Below are 21966 nucleotides of genomic sequence, written 5' to 3'. Positions count from 1 at the left end.
CAGCCCAACATACCTAAACAACTGCCTAATCCGAACCACCTCAACCAGACAGAGTAGAACCCATGCTCCATTCACATACACCCCAATCAGAGAAGTCAAACAGAAAATACTGTACAGTGGCCTGCTGGCCACACAAGTAGCGAGACTAGACCACCAGCTCTCTACTTTGCTGATAACGACCCCAGACTACAGAACATTTAGAAAAGAAATAAAAACCATACTATTTAAATAAAACCCTGATACCAGCAATCAAAACCAACCTAAAGCCTCTCTACTCTCTAAAACAACCTAACACAACAAGAACCAACTCATCTCTATGAACTAATCTATTCTATAATTCCTCTGGAAATGGCCAGATAAATCCTTTATGTAATCCGCCTTGAACTGCAAGTTAACGGCGGAATAGAAATCACTAATGTAAAGTAAATGCATATTGTGACAGGGAAGCTCCTGTCCTTCTGTGTCCCTATTCTCCTCTCCAGCTTCTTCTTTCTCTCTTCCTTACCTCCTGTATCCCCTTCCCCAGGTACAGGCTTTCTTCTACTATCTCTCCTGCCATCCTGCACCCTGCCCACCTACTTTGGAGCACTATCTGTCCCTCTTGTACCCTTCCCCTTGTGGTCTTTCATTTCTCTCTCCCTCTCTCTCTCTCCATTAGTCCAGCACCTCTCATCTGCTGTCCTCCCCCTCTTTTTTTTTTTTGTCTCTCTCTTCCCTTCACTTCACCCCACTGGCATCTCCCCTCCCCTCTCTTCTCCTTCCTCTTCCTCCTTCTGCACAGGCCTGCCTCCCCACCACCAAATGAACTCTTCCTCCTCCTCCTCCCCCCTCTGCATAGGCCTGCCTCCCTGCCCTGAAGGCCTGCTTCCCCCCGCCACGAACGAACACCTGCTCCCCCCGCAAGCCTGCACCTTCCCCGCTCTTACCTTCTTAACGCTAATAGGGCAGCCTGCAGGCTCGCTGGTGTTATAGCGATCCCTGCAGCTGCCCGTGGTCCTCAGTGGCACGTTCTCTCTGCCGCGATCCTGCCCCTGATATCAGAGCAGGGGTAGGACGTAGCAGGAAGAATGTGCCGCTGAGGACCACGGGTAACAAAATGAGAAGAAAAACTAAAAATCTTGTTGACGTGTTCTAAAATATCTTTTTTTTGTGCTAAAGTCAAATGTTAACTCACACGAAAAGGACTTATCTTTTTCTATGTATATCTATATAGATAGAATTCAGCAATAATCTGACCCTTGCAAACATTTGAAGAATAATAGCTTAAACGTGTAGAAAAGTTCTTGATTACTTGGGGCAAGAACCACTCAGTTGTTGAAAAGAGTACTTGGTTTAGCAGCTGCTTACTGTGCGAGGCGGGCGCTGGCTCCTTCTCAATCCTCATCGTCGTTGCCTTAGCCCAGGGCCGCCAGCAGCTCTGCGCCGCAGGTGGGCAGGCCCAGGGGTATGTGCCCAGTGGTGTGTGCCTGCCGCTTCTCGCGCTGCTTGTCCTGGATCTTGCGCATGTCCTCGGCATACTTACAGAACATGTGGCCGAACTTGGCCCAGACTTTGTGCGGCACCGTGATGGAGTTGCAGTAGGTGGGCTTCACTTCGCTCACGCGCAGGAATGCGCCTTACTTGTTGGCGCCCACGTCAAAGAAGCGCTTGTTGTCCACCGTGAGCAAGGTGCTCTCGGGCAGCTCCTCTTCCACGCCGTAGTCGTCGATGAGCTTGGCCAGCGTGTCGCAGAACTCAATGGTCTGGCCCTGCGCCGTGCCCAGCCATGGCCCGCAGTTCAGCATCTGGAAGACGTGCAGGAAGCGGCTGCGCTGGTTCTCCTTCAAGTCCAGGTAGGACTTGCGGTTCTCACGCACCAGAAATAGCTGATTAAGTTTTGAGGATCATGTTAACAACTTAGGGCAAGATTCTCAAAAGTTTAATGCCGTCACTAAACTGTTTTCCAGCGGTTTAGCCTGTATGCAGTTTAGCGGCAGATTATCTCCGTCTTTAGCAAAGTTTCTAGCAGTCTCTGACACTGACATGCAAATGGACTCTTCAACATTGACCTGAGCACCCTCCCCCCCCCCAAGCAGGAGAGATGCCTACTCTCTCCTGCAGCACTAAATTTTAAAAAATCCTGCCGTGACCTAACCCAAACGCGCAGCAGGAGAGATGTCCACTCTTTCATGCCTCACAAACTACCCTCTACGACCCGTCCTGAACACTCCACCACTAGTAATGACCCCCCTCCCCCCATCTCCGCCACACCCTCCCCCTTACCTGGACAGATGAGCTGGATGGAGGTAGATATCCCCATAGCAGCTGCTGCTGTGTCATCCAAAATGGGTATTCCCCTCCCCGATGCATCTTGGAATGCACCAGGGAGGGGCCTGAGGCTCTGATTGGTCCAGGACGTTTAAGGCACCTCCTATGGGAGGGACTTTAAACAACTTGGGCCAATCAGAGCCTCAGGCCCCTCTCTGGATGCATCGGGAAAGGTCCTAGGGCTCTTATTGGCTCGAATACCCCATATGTGGGTCCAGTCCTGACCTTCCTTCTATTCCAGGAAAAGTGCTGATCTCTCATATACTGTAGCTCTACTACTTCACCTTACTCCTGACCTGCAATCCTCTTAGCTACATGAAAATACTGATTCTACACACAGTTCTGCCAAAGTAACAGAATTATGACTTGTAGCACCTTTGGTTATTCTTGTATTGATCACTCTTGCAGTGCACCTCAGCCCTGTTGTGCAATATTTCTTGCAATTTTATAACATGGAAGTAGTTATAAGGAACAGTTTTAGCTCTTTTGGCAGGAGATTGCTGTACTTGAGCCATATGTGAAAAAAAAGGTTAAATCACTTGTGAGAACTGGATAGAAGGAACTAATTAGATATACAATGACAGGGAGGATAAAGACAAAGAATTTTCATGCAGGCGCATACACACAAGTTTTTTGTCTAATGCATTATAGCATCCACAAAGAAAAGAAGAGAGAACAGTTATTTATTTATTTATTCATTCACTTTTCTATACCGTTCTCCTAGGGGAGCTCAGAACGGTTTTACATTAATTTATTCAGATACTCATTGTTTTCATTAGTTAGTCAACTTAATTGCTTTCAAAGCTTAGCTGATACTTTTCTGTGATTATGTACCCTGTCTCTTAAGTCTCATTTTAACTTTAAAAAATCTGTTGATATCAGTGACTATGTTACCATGTGAGGTCACTAGCCCTGTGCTGCAGTGATGGGGACTGTTTTCTGGAATATGAGGGTCAGCAGTACATACCTGTTTTCCTACAGCTCCAGCGCAGTTCATCACTTTCAATGCTCAAAGTAGTGTTGACAATGTCAAGAGAGTTGTGGAAAAGGCTTTGAATCATTTCCAGGTCACCATTGCAGAAACAGTTTAATATGGATATGTCATCTTGGGAGACTGTGGTCCCCTTCCCTTCTGTGGCCCTTTCTCTCCAACCATTGTATCCCTCAGGGACACGGTGCCCTCTGTTGTCTCTATCCTGATGGCTAAGCATGGCCAGATTGCAGGATGATGGCTGGAAACTAATGGGGACCCATAATCTCTATCTTGAGATCAAACAATAATGATTCCACTCACCCCCCTCTGTGTGAATGTCACTGTTCTATGCTACCTGATCCTCTCCAAGCCTTTATTTAAACATACATTGTGGCTCTGAGATGAGAGAGAAGGAAATGAGATGGCTATGAATGGTGGAGGGAATTTGGAAGGGCTGCAATTGATGATATTTGGATGTAAACATTATCCCCTCTCAGGGTTGTTTTGCATATCTGAAAAAGCACAAAAGCCTGCAAGCATCTGATTGGAACTTATGAGTTAAGGCATTATTTATAACAATGTTTGTTGTCCCAGAGGGGTTTATAAATAGTGACATTGCTCCAAAGCTTTTCTCAGGGTAGGACACACGGCAGGCTCTTTCAGACTATTGCTTAAAACCCATCTTGGGCAGGCTTTGTTTTTCACTAAATAATGCAACAAAGGGTCTCTTATCAAACTGAATAGCACAAGTCAGCGCGGTAAATGGGCTTTGGTGCATTGGCCGTGTGGTACTTGCTACCGTGGCTTGATAAAAGAGGCCCAAAGTTTGGAGTGAAGACCAGAAATTGTTCTGCTTTGTATTCACATTTAGGGTAAAATATAAAGAATATTGAGGAAAAAAGGTAAAAACCATTAGGATATTAAAAAAAAAAATCATATGTTTATTTGCTCAGTAACAATGTTAGTACAGTATTCATAAATCCACTAGCAGACAGCTGGGCCCAGTGAATAAAGCTTGCAAATCTGTTTGCTCAATAATGAAACATCACATCCTTTTCTATGGATTTCACTTTCTTTAAGAACAAATTTCCACAAAAAATACTATGCAAGGTAAAAATATATAAAAGAAGTGCTGTGGGTCTTAAACCTGATTTTTCAGTGTTCTACATTGCTTTATGCAGAAGATTTCACTTTTATTCTATATAGTTCAAATATACAGGTTTTATATTTCTATTATACTGTTTAAAATCAACTTATATTTATACCAGAATGATTAATTCAAACATATGTGAATATTAATACTATGCTCAGATCCGCTAAACCCCAGTGCTCAAATGAAAATAAGCAGGGGTCGCTGGTCAGGGACCATCATTGTCACAGTATAGTCCCTGATTAGCCTTTGTCCCAATGCCACCACCAGATAAGAAATGCTATACTTATCTTTAGACGAGGCTGTTTGTTTTATCAGGTGTGCCGCTGCTCAGTGCTCTGTAGAAGTGAATGTAAAACCAGTGTAAAAATGCCCAATTTAACTATTATAGCGATAATACAAAAGGCTATCCAATGGCTGGAATCTAATAAAATAACTTAAATATAGACAACTTCCAGCATTTAGAACCAATAGTGATCAATTAAGACCAAATATTTAATGATTCAGAATATTCATGATCCTCAGAGGGCTAGACCACCCCAGTGGTTCATGTGAAACAGATCACAGAACCCGATCTTCATTGGATCAACAATGACATTTGTTTTTATGAATTTTTTAAAGATCATTTATTATTCTATTGTCCATTTATTATGAATTTCTAGAAATCAATTTGGGACCAAATTAATGGTTTATTAGATAACCCAGTGGCATTATCATATGATACTGTGCTATTTGGTATGATAATGAGAGCAAAAAGTCAGATTTCTACAAATAATAACAAATTATTACTTACTAGTCTTTAAGCCCGTTACATTAACGGGTGCTAGAATAGATGTGTCTGTCTGTCTATGTTTCTTTATCTCTCTCTCCTTGGCCGCTGTCTGTATCCTTCTGTTTCCCCCTCCCCCCCGAGCAAAGCTGTCTGCCCCCAGCACCCACCTCCCCACCAAATGTCTCTCCGTGGCCCTCTTCTGTCTTCCCCCCCCAGAGCAAAGCTGTCTGTCCTCAGCACACCTCCCCCCAAAGCAGCCCCCTTTCCCTATCTCTCCATGGCCCCTTCTGTCTCCCCCATCACACCCCTCCCCCCAAAGCAGCCCCCTATCCCTCTCCCTGTCTCTCCATGGTCCCTTCTGTCTTCCCCCCCAGAGCAAAGCTGTTTGCTCCAAGCACACCCCTCCCCCCAAAGCAGCCCCCTTTCCTTCTCCCGCTGACTCTCTCTGGCCCCCTTTCTCTGTCTGTCTTTCTGTCCCTCTCCCTGCCCCTGTGTCTTTCTTTCTTTCTGTCTCCCTCCCTCCCGCTGTCTGTCTGTCATTTTTCCCCATTTCCCTGTGCAGCAGCATTTCCATCCCACTTCCCTATGCAGCAGCAACAGCAATTCCCTCCTATTCCCCCCTTTCCTGTGTAGAAGCAGTAGCAGCATTTTCCCCCACTCCCCCTTTCCCTTCTCTTCCCTGCTCCGTTCGGCCCCTCCCCCTTCTTTTACTGCCGTTGTCGATCCGGCCTGCTCCTGACCTCCCACCGCCGACAAACCTCGGCGCTCCAGCCGCGTAGGCAGCACTTTAAACACGCTGCTTCGCGGCCTTCTACTGGCGATTTCCTCTGCCACGTCTGTCTCCGATGATGTTATCAGAGATGCGGCAGAGGAAATCGGCAGAGAAGGGCGTGAGGCAGCGTGTTTATAGTGCTGCCTACGCCGCTGGAGCAGGGAGGCGATGGAGAGGGCAGGGGGTGCTAGCGGCTGGCAGCCGCCGCTCTACAGGTGGAGAGCAGGGAAGGGCGCGCATGTGAACTTGTCTTGCCTTGTGAGGCCAGAACGTAAACCACGCATGCGCACTTCCTATGGGTCGCTACAGCTCACGGAAAACGGACGCACGCATAGGAAGTGCGCATGCGCGGCTTACCGTTTTATTATATTAGATAATGACTGGGGTTGCCATTCAACAAATTACATATAATTGGAAAAATTGGAGTAGATTAAATTATAATTTTTGGTGAAATTCCTTATGTCATGTTTATAAAATGGAAAGATTTATTGCAATACAGCGCAGTTTTTTCAGGAAATTTCAGGATGTGTGGGAGCCATTTACAAAGTATTGTACCGATTAGATGACATTTTATTTTATTTTTTCCCTTAAATTTACAAGTTTGATTGTGAGGGGGGAGGGGAGGGTAAATTTATTGTTACATATTGTATAAGGTATTGATTATATGATAAGAAAGGGTGGGAAGGGTGGGAGATAAGAGCATATTGTTTGTACCATTGATGATTATTAAGTGTTATTTATTGTTAATTTGTTTGGATATATTGTTACACTTATTGTAAATTTGAAAATGAATAAATAATTTTTTTTTTTTTTAAAGTAGTTTTTTAACTTTTTAAATTTTCTATTTCTGATACTTTATGGAGAGGAGCGGGTTCTGATAAGCACGATAATTTAACAACGGGAGCCACAATAATTTAACAATGGGAGCCTCGACCCTGATGAAAGCTATTTTGAAACATGAGCATGTTGGTAGAGGCACTTTCTTAATACTGGCTACTACAACTAAGCTAAGTATTATTAAATCAACTATCAATATTTGGTTTGGAAATGAGAGCAAAAAGTCAGATTTCTGCGAACAACAATAAATTATTACTTATAATGACTGGTGTTGCCATTCAGCAAATTACATATAATTGGAAGGATTGGAGGAGATTAAATTACAACTTTTGTTGGAACTCTTTATTCCATATCTATAAAATGGAAAGATTTATTGCATTACAAAGGGGTTATTTCAAGAAATTTCAGGATGTGTGGAAACCATTAACAAAATATTGTATGGATTAGTTGAAAATATTTCCCTTAAATTTATCAGTTCAATTGGATAGGGTGGGGGATAATTTATTAACCTGTATTTATATGATAATGGAATATATGGTAGAAACATAGAAACATAGAAAGGTGACGGCAGAAAAGGGCTACAGCCCATCAAGTCTGCCTACTCTACTGACCCACCCCATTAAGTCTGAGTGCTGCTCGACCCACGTAGGGATCCCACGTGGATGTCCCATTTATTTTTAAAGTCGAGCACGCTTGTGGCCTTGATTACCTGCGTCGGAAGTTTGTTCCAGTGATCTACCACTCTTTCTGTGAAGAAATACTTCCTGATGTCACCACTAAATTTCCCTCCTCTGAGTTTGAGCGGGTGCCCCCTTGTGACTGAGGGTCCCTTGGAAAGGAATATATCGTTTTCCACCTCGACACGACCTGTGATGTACTTAAAAGTCTCAATCATGTCACCCCTTTCCCTGCGCTCCTCTAGAGAGTACAGCTGCAATTTGCCCAGTCTTTCCTCGTATGAGAGACCCTTGAGTCCAGAGACCTTCCTAGTGGCCATTCGCTGGACCGACTCAGCTCGAAGCACATCTTTACGGTAATGTGGCCTCCAGAATTGCACACAGTACTCTAGATGAGGTCTCACCATGGTTCTATATAGTGGCATTATGACTTCAGGTTTGCGGCTGACGAAGCTTCTATTGATACATCCCATCATTTGCCTCGCCTTGGATGAGGCCTTCTCCACTTGTTTGGCAGCCTTCATGTCTGCACTGATGATCACTCCCAAGTCCCGTTCTTCTGAAGTCCTAGCTAGTGTTTCTCCATTCAAGGTGTATGTTCTGCATGGATTTCTGCTGCCGAGATGCATGACTTTACACTTCTTAGCGTTGAAGCCCAGCTGCCATGTCGTGGACCATTTTTCCAACTTGATCAGATCCTGCGTCATACCATCCGTGGGATTGCTTCCACCCACTATATTACACAGTTTGGCGTCATCGGCGAACAGCGCTACTTTACCCTGAAGCCCTCGGGTCAAGTCCCTTATGAATATGTTAAAAAGGGATGGTCCCAGGACTGAGCCCTGCGGCACTCCGCTAGTCACCTCCGATGTCTCAGAGAGGGTGCCATTGACCACCACTTTCTGAAGTCTTCCACTCAGCCAATCGTTGACCCACGCCGTTAGTTTCTCACCTAACCCCATCGGTAGGGTGGGGTGGGATGAGGGGGGGGGGGTTAAAATTTATGTATTGTACAAATGAAAGACTGTAAATGATGTATTTGTTGTTAATGTGATTGAATATATATATACACTTAATGTAATTTTGAAAATGAATAAAGAATTAAAAAAAAAAAATCATGATGCGGTATACAAACCTAAGGATTAGATTAGATTAGATGATATGAATAAATGAATTTATATATAAAAAAGTAATAGAAAAATTAAAAAGTTAAAAAACTACTTTAAAAAATTCATAAAAACAAATGTCATTGATCCAATGAAGATTGGGTGCTGTGATCTGTTTCACACAAACCATTGGGGTGTTCTAGTCCTCTGAGGATCATGAATATTCTGAATCATTAAATATTTGGTCTTGATCACTATTGGTTCTAAGTGCTGGAAGTTGTCTATGGTCAATTTAACTATTATGCACACTATTATGGAACCCGATCCCTCTACTCGAATAGTGTGAACCAATCTTGACCCATTCCAAGCCTTGGTAAGACTTGCAAGATAATTCCCAGGGCGATTTCCAAAACGGAAAAATGAAACTTCCTATCAATGGTACTACATTTGGCCCTTTCATGTAGCAGAGTGTTCAAAGATACTTGTGCTGTCAACATTCCTTCTTTATGTGTCATTTTAGGACAATGTAAATAAGTTTTCATAGCATTTTGGAATTGGCACTCAAGAGAGATAATTTTTGATGCAATTGTTCGATTTCTTGCAGCTACATATGCAATAACATATTCTCTAATTACCACTTTAGAGGCTTCCCAATATAATACTGGAATTCTAGTGTATTCTTGATTAAAATGAGCATAATCTGCCCACCGTTCTACAAGATACTGTTGAAAATGGGAATCTTCATATAAATAAACAGGAAATCACCAACTTCTTCCACTTTGATTTCCTACTTCCATATCTATAAATATCAGAGAATGATCTGAAATTGCCTGCGGGCCAATAACTGAAGAAGAAACTCTAGAGAACAGTAACTGAGACTCTAGAATATAATCTATATGAGACCAAGTTGAATGAGAACGTGAAAGATGAGTGCAATCTCTGTTGGGTGTAGTAATCTCTAAGGGTCAACTAAATCTAAAGTTGAGCAAAAATAGGAAACACCTCCATGAGGTGGGAAAGACTGCTGTCCCAGGGAGGACCTATCTAGAGAAGGATCCAAAACTTGGTTCAGATCACCAGCCAAAACAAGAGGACCAGAATCAGAAGTTTTAGTAAGTTTTTGAAAGAAAGCATGTTCATATTTAGTAGGAGCATAAACAACCAATAGATTAAAATTAATAGAACTTAAAGTCACTTGTAAAAGCACATAACGACCATATGTATATTTTGCTAGTATTTTAGTTTGACATTGTAATCTCTTGTTAATAAGCACTGCTACCCCACCTTTCTTACAATTTGTTGAGGAATAATAAATCTCTCCTACCCAACCAGATTTTAATTTCAGATGTTCTGCATCAGATAGTTTAGTTTCCTATAAGCATGCTATATCTATCTCATGTCGATGAAAATAAAAAAGCAATTTACTTTGTTTAATAGGCGAGTTCACCCTTAAAACATTCCAAGACGCTAATCGCATTGAGGAAGGTAATTTAATCCTAATCATCCCAGTTATAAAAACGGGCAAATATTAAGAAAACCAAAAAAATAATATTTGGGAGCCCAGCCCTTCTCTCGAATGTAAGATATTTCAGTAGTCATATTAGTGTAAAATATACCAACATGATATAGTGTATAATGTTCAAAATATAAAAACATCATAAGAAAAAATTGCCTTAAAAGAAAAGAGACAATTTGCAGAAAATAAACAATTATTTAAATAGTCCTGGGAACCCACCCCATTTTCAATTCTATTACTATCCAATCTATTCCCTTCCCAAATCCCTCCAAAACCCACCTCTCAAATAACATCTCTGATTCCTGCCTGCCCCGATCTCCTGCTGCTCTGAACTCCTGCAACCCCGACTCTCCCGCCTGCCCCGATCTCCTGCTGCCCTGATCTCCTTCCTGCCCTGAACTCCTGCAGCTCCGACTCTCCCACCCTTCCCCGCAGTACAAGCCCATGGTTTTAACTTGCAGGTTTATAGTGGGTTAAAACCAAGGGCTTGCAAAAACAAAAAGCAAAAAAAAAAAACCCAATTCCTAATGAGAGCTTGCGCAGACCATCTACAGGCAAAGAAGATGGTCTGCGCATGCTCAAAGATCTCTCTCTAGTGATCCATGCCGTGGGTGGGTGGTGTGTCAATGATCGTCCCCATTTGTATGCAGGCCTTTTGTGAATTTGTCGGCCTGCATGCAATTGGGCACGGATCAGACACCGAATCGGGACTTAGTGAGTCTAGCATTGGGGGAATTGGGGACTCTTGAGTCCAAGCCCAATATTTAGCCAGAGCCCGCAAAAAGCTAAGTGGGTGAATTTAGGGCAGCTTTCAAGCACATTGTACATAGAAATCTTTACTGAAAGGTCACTTCCCCCAAAATATCTGCCTGTTTCAACCCATGGAATTTCTGCTTCCATAGCTATGTCCACTTAGAAACATCTGAACACACCTGGACATGGGTAGTCAGAAAGCTAGTATCTATAGCTCGACAGAACAATCTTAATATTTTATCTTGCTGAAACACAAATTAAACTAATATAGTATTCTACTGATGACTTTGTTTTCTGAAGATTCTAAGATAGCAGATACATCCAAATGAAGAGAAGAAGCCTGTTCAGGTGGAGAAGTCTGAGCTAAATACTGTAATAAAGCAATGGAAAAGGTAAAAAATGGACAAAAACTGGAACAAGCACAAACAAAATCAACGCAAGTGCCATAAGGCGGTAAAAGGGGCCAAAAGAGACTACGAGGAAAAAATAGCCAAGGAGGCGAAGAACTTCAAGCCGTTCTTTCGATATATTAAGGGGAAATGACCTGCGAAGGAAGCGGTGGGACTGTTGGATGACCATGGAATAAAGGGAGCGCTAAAGGAGGACAAAGCAATGACCGACCAAAATGAACACATTTTTTGCGTCTGTATTTACCGAAGAAGATTTACACAGCATACTGGAACCAATCAGGCTATATGCTGGAAATAAAGACGGAAAGCTGACAGGATTGACGGTCAGTCTAGAGGAAGTGTGTAGGCAGATTGATAGGCTTAAAAGCGATAAATCCCCGGGACAGGATGGCATCCATCTGAGGGTCATCAAAGAACTGAAAGGGACTATAGCTGATATGCTTCAACTAATAGCCAATCTGTCGATCAAATCAGGAAAGATTCCGTAAGACTGGAAGGTGGCAAATGGTATGCCGATCTTCAAGAAAGGTTCGAGGGGAGATCCGGCTGCTGCTGCAGCAGCGAAAAGGGTGAACACAATGCTAGGAATGATAAAAAAGGGGATCACAAACAGATCGGAGAAGGTTATCATGCCGCTGTACCGGGCCATGGTGCGCCCTCACCTGGAGTACTGCGTCTAGCATTGGTCGCCATACATGAAGAAGGACACAGTACTACTCGAGAAGAGCATCTAAGATGGTTAAGGGGCTGGAGGAGTTGCCATACAGTGAAAGATTAGAGAAACTGGGCCTTTTCTCCCTCGAACAGAGGAGATTGAGAGGGGACATGATCGAAACATTCAAGGTACTGAAGGGAATAGATTAGTAGATAAGGACAGGTTGTTCACCCTCTCCAAGGTAGGGAGAACGAGAGGGCACTCTCTAAAATTGAAAGGGGATTGATTCTGTATGAACGTAAGGAAGTTCTTCTTCACCCTGAGAGTGGTAGAAAACTGGAAAGCTCTTCCGGAGTCTGTTATGGGGGACAACACATTCCAGGGATTCAAGACAAAGTTAGACAAGTTCATAATGAACAAGGAGGTATCCTGGTAGGACTAGTCTCAGATAGGGTGCTGGTCTTTGACCAGAGGGCCACCGCGTGAGCGGACTGCTGGGCATGATGGACCACTGGTCTGACCCAGCAGCAGCAATTCTTATGTTCTTATAAACTTTGTGTGTGTGGAAGGGAGGATAGAGGAAACAATTTCAGGATACCACAAAGCAAATTCTCAAAAAACAAATGAATAAATCTGTAGGAGGTGAAAGATTAGAATATGGAAAATTCAGTAACCTCAAATTTGAGGATCTTTATAATTTTCCAAATGTTTAATCTTTCTCATTTAAACCCCTAATCCTGTGCCATAGTACTCTGAGCATTCTTTAGATCTTCTGCTAAAGATTCCAGTATATTTAATCTAGAAGCTTGAAGGTTCAGTGTTGTCTCAGTTTCACATATTTTTACTACTACTATTAATTATTTTTAGAGTGCCACCAGATGTATGCAACACTGTACAGAGTCTTGAAGGAGACAGTCCCTGCTTGAAAAAGTTTACAATCTAAATAGAATGCCAGACTAGGGGATATTGTTAGGGGGGATGGTTAATCTGCTGGCTAGGGTGATGAACAGTGGGGAGTAGGTTTATGACTTGAAGGCTATATCAAAAAGGTGAGTTTTCAGTCTACTTTTAGGGAAGGGAAGAAGCGTGACAGAAGTACTCAGGTAGTCTATTTCAGGTATATTGGCATCTAGAATGAAGTTTGGAATTGGCAGTGGAGGAGAAGGGTACAATTAAAAGCAATTTATCTGAGGAACAGAGTTTATAGAGAGTCATATGAGAGATAAGAGAGGAGAGATACTAAGGGGCTGTGGCACGAACATACTTGTAGGTTAATAATAGAAGCTTGAACTGTTTTTGAAGACGGATAGGGAGCCAGTGAAGTGATTTGAGGAGGGAGGTAAGGTGAGGATAAGTCATGCAGCTAAGTTTTGCACTGATTGCAGGGGGCGAGGTGGTTCATCGGGGGACCTGTTAGAAGTAAACTGCTGTCTATGTGTGAGGTTATGAGAGCATGGACAAGGGTCCGGGTAGTGTGCTCAGAGAGGAAGGGTGATGTTGTAGAGCTTTAAGTGACAGGCTTTAGCAGTCTTTTGGATATGCATGAAAGATGAGAGATGGGAGTCGAGGACAATGCCAAGGTTGTGAGCAGAGGAAACTGGAACAATAATAGTATTATTTACAGAGACAGAGAATGGAGGGAGCGGAGCGGAGGCAGTGGCATAGTAGGAGGGGCAGGGAGGTGATCCACCCTGGATGCTGTATTAGTGGGGGCACCCATCCTCCTCTCCACCTCCTGCTCCTTCCCGACCCCCCCTGCCACGTGTATGCACCCCTTCCCTTCCCTCATACCTCTTTAATTTTCCCAGCATGAGCAGTATCACAAACTTGTTGCCCACATCAGTGTCGGCTCTCTCTAATGTCACTTCTAGATCCCGTGCCTAGGAAGTGACGTCAAAGGGACAGATGACACGGGGCAGGAAGTTAATGATGCTGTTCACACCAGGAAAATTAAAGAGGTACGGGGAAAGGAAGGGGGCATGTGTGCAGCAGGGGGGGGGTCGGGAAAGGACAGGGGGTGGAGGAGGGGGAGGGGCACCACTCACCCTCACTATGCCACTGAGCAGAGGGTTTATGAGGAAAGAGGAGAAGCTCAGTCTTGGACATGTTTAGTTTCAGATGGCAAACAAAAACAAAATTCGTATGGCAGAGATGTCCACATTCAAATTCAGAATCATCCAAAATAATCTTTTTTGGAAAAAGCAGATGTAGGTTCGACACTGAAAGAATAACTATACTGGGTCAGACTATCGGTCCATCTAGCCCATTATCCTGTTTCCACAGTGGACGATCCAGGTCACAAGTACCTGACAGAAATCCAAATAGTAGCAGCATTCCATGCTACCGATCCTAGGAGGCTGGAGTTGGCAGCGGAGGAAAAGGGTACAGATAAGATTTACCTGATGGTATAGTGAGGGTAGGCACATGGGGCGGTGATGCCTCTCCCACGCCCTCATCTCTGCCCCCTGCTCCTTCCCCAATCACCCCTGCTGTGAGCGCCCTCTTCCCTTCCCCTATACTTCTAGTTGTTCACCGCCATGAGAAACAAGAACTTCAACATTCTTCTCGCGACCCCGTCGACTCTCCCTCTGACGTCACTTCCTATGCGACACGGTCATGAGGAGCACATTGATGATGTTGCTTGCAGCGGTGAACAACTAGAAGCTCAGGGGAAGGGAAGGGGGTGGGCGTGTGTGTGGCAAGGGGAGGAGTGAGAAGAGGCAGGGGTGGAAAGTAAAAGGGGTGCCAGCACCACCACAAACATGGCGCCCTAACCCTAACCCTACTCCTATCCCCCTATCCTATGCCACTGCCGATGAACAGATTTCCTGGGTAGGAGTGTAAGGAGAGATAAGAGTGGAGATATACTGAGTTGCTGCAGATTGAATGCACTTGTAAGTAAGGTTACCATATGGCTCCAGAAAAAGGGAGGATGGATTCAGACATCTGGGTTTTACTTCCATTGAAACCAATGGAAGTAAAACCTGGATGTCTCATTTCGTCCTCCTTTTTCTGGAGCCATTTGATAACCCTACTTGTAAGTCAATATGCATCTAGCATGGCTGCCGACCTTTTAAAATTATCCTTTGATCCTTACACTTTCCCATATTCAAGGTAAATGAATAAGGAAGCATTTATTAAAAGATTCTATGACTGACCAGAGGCTAGGTAGCATCCATTGTCTTGGATTATCTCATCCCTCTATTCCTTCCAAACTCCCATGCTTTATGGACTCTCTCATTAAATGAAAAATAAAATATGTTTTTATATATGTTAATTAGTAATTATCCCCCATTTTATCAAACTGCACTAGAGGTATATAGTGCAAACTAGATAAGTGCTCTGATGCTCATAGGAATTCTATTTGCGTCAGAGCATTTACTGTGCTGGCTCGCATGATAAAAAGGGCCCTATATAAAGAAGTATTAACCCTGACCAAATAGATTAGTTTTGTCTCTCTACAAGTCACTGACTAAACAACATCAAATATAGCAAATGTATTTGAAAGGCTTTACATCATATTTAACATTAAGAGGCCCTTTTACTAAACAGTGGTAAGATTTGCACTTACTGAACATAAAAGACAAAAATAGCATGCATTAAATGCAAACCTTTGCAATAAATGCAGGGAGTTTGCATCTGTCCTGTATTTACTAGATAGGACATACAACTAATATGTGACTACTACATTACATGCCTGGGATGATAGTGTGGGCCAGAACTGGGCGAGGATGGAGGAGGAACTGGATGGGGATGGAGGCAGAATGATGTGGGGTCATGTGTCCAGTGTTTCCCAGAGAAAAATATGGTAACCCTATATGAGAGTGCTGTTAGAGGTCATAGCAGTCATATTTAAAAGAGCCAGCATGGGCAGGGGAAAATACAGTTTCAGTCAATACCAGTAAAAGTTTCTGCTTTTGGCCAGTTTTGATTTTGGCCAAAACTAAAAACAAAAACAAAAACATCTTCTAATCTCTTGGTACTATTGTTAGCAGTTATCTTTCCATATGTGAACTAATTTAAACTGTCAGGGGATTTGGGATTGTGCCAATGACAGCTTGCTCTGTTACTGGACTGCTGGTAGTGCAGCTGCACTTACCACCTCTTCTTGAAGTGGTGGTATGTTCAGCTGTACTATCAGCCTTCATCAAGGAAGTTTTTTTTCACCCAAAGGGTCGTGGACACTTGGAATGCGCTACCGGAGGAAGTGATCAGGCAGAGTACGGTACAGGGATTCAAGCAGGGATTGGATGGATTCCTGAGGGATAGAGGGATCGTGGGGTACTGAGTAAACCAACCTGGTCGTGCATGTGCAAGACCGGAGGGCTAGGACTTCGATAGGAGGGCAGAACTTAAATGGGAAACCAAGGTGGCAGGGGAGCCCCTTCTGATGATTCAGACAGGCCTTGACCTGTTTTTGGCCACCGCGGGAGCGGACTGCTGGGCAGGATGGACCTGTGGTCTGACCCGGCAGAGGCACTGCTTATGTTCTTATGTTCTTATGATAGCTAGCATGTGATACTGATTTGTGTGCTAAGTGTCACAGATGGCCATACTTCTGCCTAGCTATGCTACAACCAGATCCTGCCCACTCCCACTTTAGGCACCTAATACGGTATTTTTATGCATAGTTTCAAGTTTATTAAACATTTTTTATACCGCTTATTCAAATTTCTAAGCGGTGTACAGCAATAATAAAAAGTAAACTTTAAAAGAAACAAAGCCAATTAGTGTTAAAATATTGTACAATACAGTATCATGTTAGTAGATTCAAACATAAACACATATACTAACTGGACACAAATAGGGAAGTGGGACTGAACTACAATAATTTAAGATAAAGCACACTTAGGGATAAAACAACAGGTAGGGAAAGGGACTGTAGTTAGTTAGCACTAAGAAGGACAATTTTATCCAAAAGCATCCTCAAATAAAAATGTTTTGAGTTTTGCTTTAAACTGTTTTATCGAGGTTTCCATATGTAAGTGACTGGGCAATGAATTCCATAGGGTGGGTTCAGTGACAGCGAAATTATTAAATCTCAATGTATTAATTATTTTCAGAGATGGTATAACTAAAAGGTTTTGTGATATGGAACGAAGAGATTTAATGGGGTGATAAGGAGTAAGCAGTCTATCAATAAACTCTGGATGGCTGTGTGAACGAGTAGTAAATGTTAATAGTAGAATTTTAGTCTCCTTTTTAAGTGCAATAGACAGTAGTGCGGGTCTGTACTACTGTGTACCATGCTGAATTCCACATTTTAGATGTTTAATCCAACTTAATAAAAGACAAAGTAACTAATAACAAGATTAGAATATAGGCAGAAGTCTAGCAATGATATGAGGGCTTTCTAGTATGTTGCACTGAATGTCATTTATGATTATTTATAAGTTGGTGAGAGGTTTCATATGTACACTCACCCTTGGATTCTATATATGGTGCCTAGAATTGTGCACCAAAATATGTGCAAATTAATTAGCTGAGCCAAATAATGCCAATAATTGAGTGCTAACAACCAATTATTAATGTTAATTGGCATCCATTAAAATTTGTGCATGCACCTGTCTGCTTGCTATAAGTCATGACACCTAAATCAAATAGTGTACAACTCAAAAGGAGATATGGTTACAAAAGGGGAATGGGCATGTTAGGGCGGTTCCGTGTGTCTAACTTGGGAGCCAGCCTTTTAACAAGACTAGATGGGCCATTTGGACTTTTTCTGCCATCATGTTTCTGTGTAAGTCTGATACTCAAAGTGAGGTGCAGGAATTGGTGCTATATAGAATTGTATTTGGTGTCAATTTTTTTCTGATGCCAATTTTTGAGCACCATTTGTAAAATTCTTCCTCAGTGCATAGAGCTTCTGTCTCTCTGTGAATGAGTCTGATCTCTGGAGGCTAGAGTGGCTGATATGAAAGAAAATGGTGTATAATAAAGAGATCCAATTTCATGTTTGGTAGCTCTTGTGCTATCTTGGAGGACAGCATAAGAACGTAGACTCAGACCAAGGTCAATCAAGCCAAGCATCTTATCTCTAACAGTCCAAGTCATAAATATCTGGAATATCATTTATATTAGATCCAGTATCTAGTAGCTGGACTATTACCCTTTTATAGTGGCAAGGCATGAGAATGCTATGGGATGCTTCCCCAAGAAAAGATAAGTACTGTATTACTGGTCCACAGGGGAAGTCTTTTTTTTCTTTCGCCTTTCAGAAAATTCACTGACATGAAATGAATCAGTCTTCACTTGGCATTGAATACTGAACATGTTTTCCTTCATTCTGCTAATGGAAAGGAGAAATAAGATCTAATAAGCACCATGCAGAAAACTACAGTAGCATGTTCCTATGGTTCTGTACACCTTTTTTTTTTTGTCTACTAAGTCTATGCAGCACATACTCAGCATACAGATCTAATGCATAGCTTCCAAGTCAAGTGGAGCTCTAAAGTTTTTAAAGTTCTATATTCTGAACATTACCTATGACGACCAATGGTTCCAGCTGAGCTCTTGGGTCCTTCATCCAGTCACTGTTTGCCAGCTCTATTGTGGCATTCACATGCTTGGTTTCAGCTTGGATCAACTGTATCACTGCATTCTTGTCTCCTTCCTCCAAAGCAGCCTTCAGTCTCCGTACAAGGTCAGAATCCAATGTGTGGTCTGGGAGGTAGTTAAAACTGGATACTTTTATGGGTTTGAATCTGGGAAACATTTTTTTAAAATTACTATTTAAAACCAAAATACAAAGCAGGATTCAGAGTATGAATATATGGTGTAAGTTTAAAGCAAGGCTTTGCTAAAGATAGAACAAGTTGTCTTATATTACAGCAATGAGAATTTGGAGAGATTCCCAAGCCATGTAAGAGGAGATTGCTGGAGTTTGATTTACAGTAAGCAAGCATTCATTCTGTTATATCTATCTACCTCATATATTTCATTCTAATTAGAAGCATAACTTGGCACACAAAGATATATCTTGCAGCAAGAATAATTAAAAGGGAAATATTGGTAAAAATAATGCATATCAATAAAAATACAAATGAAAGAGATACATCATCAACTACTATTCAAGAAAATGGGAGGGGGCCCTGAAATTCCAAGAAGTCAGAGGAAATGACCCTTTAGATCAGGTGTGGGCAAACTTGTACCTTGAGGGCCGCAACCTAGTCAGATTTTCAGGATTTCCCCAATGAATATGCATGAGATCTATCTGTATACAATGGAGACAGTGCATGCAAATAGCTATCATGTATATTCATTGAGGAAATCCTGCAAACCTGACTGGATTGCAACTCTTGAGGATTGGGGTTGCTCACCCTTGACTGAGATATTTTTCCTAACTAGAAAGTTATTAATAATTGGTGTCAGAGATATTCCATAATTACCGTGATTTACTTTAGTCCTTCATCTAAATCCTATGGAAAGGGAAGATACTGACAAAAGGATAGGAGGCTTGGGTGCTGGAGGCTTGGGTGCTTAGATCCCTTCCAGTATGGTTATTGAACAGTGTTAAGCTACTGTTAATATCTGTGTTAGGCACACTAAAGAAGGGGATAGATGAACGTCAGTTGTATTGTTTGATCTCTCTAGATGTGTCTGGGGCTTTTGATACAGTGGATCTATCAATATTGCTTTCAAAGTTGAAGAGTTTAGGAGTTAGAGATGTGGTACTTAACTGGTTTACATCATATTTGACAGGAAGATCTTCTCATGTGAAAGGACAAAGTATCTCTAAGAGGATTATGATAAGTAAGGGTTGTTCCACAAGGGTCAGCATTGTCAGCATTGCTGTTCAACATTTATATATGTACTTTGGGAAATGTTTTCCAGAAATTAGATGTTGAATAGAGAATTTACGCAGATGACATCTTATTTTTCTTCCCCATAGGGGACCAGAAACATGGGTTTGAACAAAAATTGAGTCTATGCATGCAGGCAATGTGTACATGGATTTTAGATTATGGACTACTGTTAAACGTTAATAAGACAGAGATTACTGATTGTGGTACAAACTCCAGAGAATAATATGGGGGATAGAATAGATGTGCTTCGGTCTCAGGTGGAAGTGAAAAAGGAAGTGACAATATTGGGGATTTGCCTTGACTCGGCCCTTATGATGGGAAAACAGATCCTGAAAACCATCCAGGGAGGATATGCATAATTGCACATTCTATATAGACTGAAATTGTTTTCGGCACCTTGTGATTATAGAGTGGTTGTGCAGGGTCTTATTTTGTCCAAATTAGACTACTGTAATTCCCTCTATTTGGGCATGACAAATTAGAAGATTAAGTCCCTACTACTGCTGATGAATTCAGTGGCAAGATTAATCAGTGGCACCCCAAGAATGGCTCACATTACTCCAATTGGCTACCCATAAAACAACGAATGCAATATAAGGTGTTATCATTAGTGCACCAGGTGGTATATGGGATTGCCCCTGTCTGGTTTCTATCACTCTGGGAGGTTTACAAGCTTGGAAGCGCTTTGAGATCAGTAGGAACCATGAAATTAATAGCTATTATGGAAATGTTTTCGGTAGCCGTAGTGAATTTATGGAATGTTCTGGTTGGACAATTAAGGCTATGTACAGACTGCCATAAGTTCAAGAAATTGCTAAAAACTCAGTTGTTTCTTGATGCCGATATGCAAAGGTTGCATTAAGTTTCATATGTTTCAGTTCTTGGAAACTTTGTTATGCAAACTGTTTGTTATTGCTTGTATATAGGTTGCAGAAAATACTGTGGGCTCCTTTTACAAAGGTGCGCTAGGGCCGTAGCGCGCGCAATAGTGTGCGTTAAATTCCTGAGCGCGCTAGCCACTACCGCCTTCTTTTTAGGAGGTGGTTGATTTTTGGCTACCACACATGGTAATTTTGTGCATGCGCTAAAATCCCTAGCGCACCTTCGTAAAAGGAACCCTGTATGTTGTATGTGGACAAGATAATAATAATAATAACTTTATTCTTATATACCGCCAACAATCTTGCGACTTCTAGGTGGTTTACAATGAAGAGAAACTGTACAGACAGCGAATTACAGAGTATAGCATTGAACATCTGGTGATAGTAACAGGAGAGTTACAGGATGGTTGAAAGTCATTTAATTTTATGAATGTTTACTGCTTGTATACTGCTTAGAACTTAGGCAGTATACAGATTTTTTTAAATAAATAAATGCTTTGTAACTTCTAATGTGCTTTGGAGACTTAAAAAATTGGGATAGAAGAGAATTTGTAGATACGAGTATTGAATTAAAAAACACAGTTTAAATTTCATAAAAATGAAAATATACAACTTAACTGTTATAGTAGAAGTAGAGCATTAAACAGATAGCCTGTAGAAAACAGAGCAGGGTCTAGTTTGCATTTCATAAAAAAGCAAACTTTATTAACTTGTTTAAATAGTATACAACTCTTTTCTCAATGAAACATAAAACTTTCTGCCAAAGGCTTAAACTTACAGCCTAATATATAGTCTATAAAAAACAAAGCAAGAACTAGTTGATTAAATAAATCATATAATATACCATATAACCTTAAGACTATTTATATTATTCTAATATCCCTCCAAATAAGCTGGTCAAAAAATAAAGACAATAGAGGCTACATGCAAGAAATATAGAAGAAAGCAACAAGAGATTTAAATAAAAGATTACTGTATTAAACTGAAAAAAATAGGAAATATGGCTATGCCTTATGTCTCTCATCACTAAGGATGTGAATTATTTATATGTTACATGTTAACAAGTGTCTAATTGGCGCAGCCTTCATCAGTTACCCTTCCAATTAGATAAGCTGTTTCTAGTGCTCAAAAATTTGTACATGACACTGATGACTTGCCAAAGAAACTAAGAACTACAAGTGGAGAAAAAGAACTGTGCTCTTTACCAAATTTCATTCTATAGGGGATATGATAGATATGATAGAAACTTATAAGATCATGAAGGGTATAGTGAAGGTAGAGAGGGCCAGATTCTTCAGACTGGCGGGGGCAACAAAAACTAGAGGGCACTCAAAAAAATTGAAGGGAGATAA

General features: G+C 41.7%; 1 protein-coding gene across 1 annotated transcript in view; it reads right to left on the bottom strand.

Annotated features, from left to right (window-relative positions):
• ASB18 (ankyrin repeat and SOCS box containing 18) overlaps positions 1 to 18643 on the bottom strand; it is a 163083-nt gene extending 144440 nt beyond the window's left edge. Inside the window, exon 1 of the mRNA XM_033944102.1 lies at positions 18412 to 18643. Coding sequence (XP_033799993.1) covers positions 18412 to 18643 — 232 coding nt within the window. The remainder of the gene's footprint in view (positions 1 to 18411) is intronic.
• Positions 18644 to 21966: the final 3323 nt, after the last annotated feature.

This window comes from Geotrypetes seraphini, chromosome 5 (assembly GCF_902459505.1).
Source record: "Geotrypetes seraphini chromosome 5, aGeoSer1.1, whole genome shotgun sequence".
Taxonomy (NCBI): domain Eukaryota; kingdom Metazoa; phylum Chordata; class Amphibia; order Gymnophiona; family Dermophiidae; genus Geotrypetes; species Geotrypetes seraphini.
Note: the sequence above shows the minus strand (reverse complement) of the source record. Positions and strands in the feature narration are given on the sequence as shown.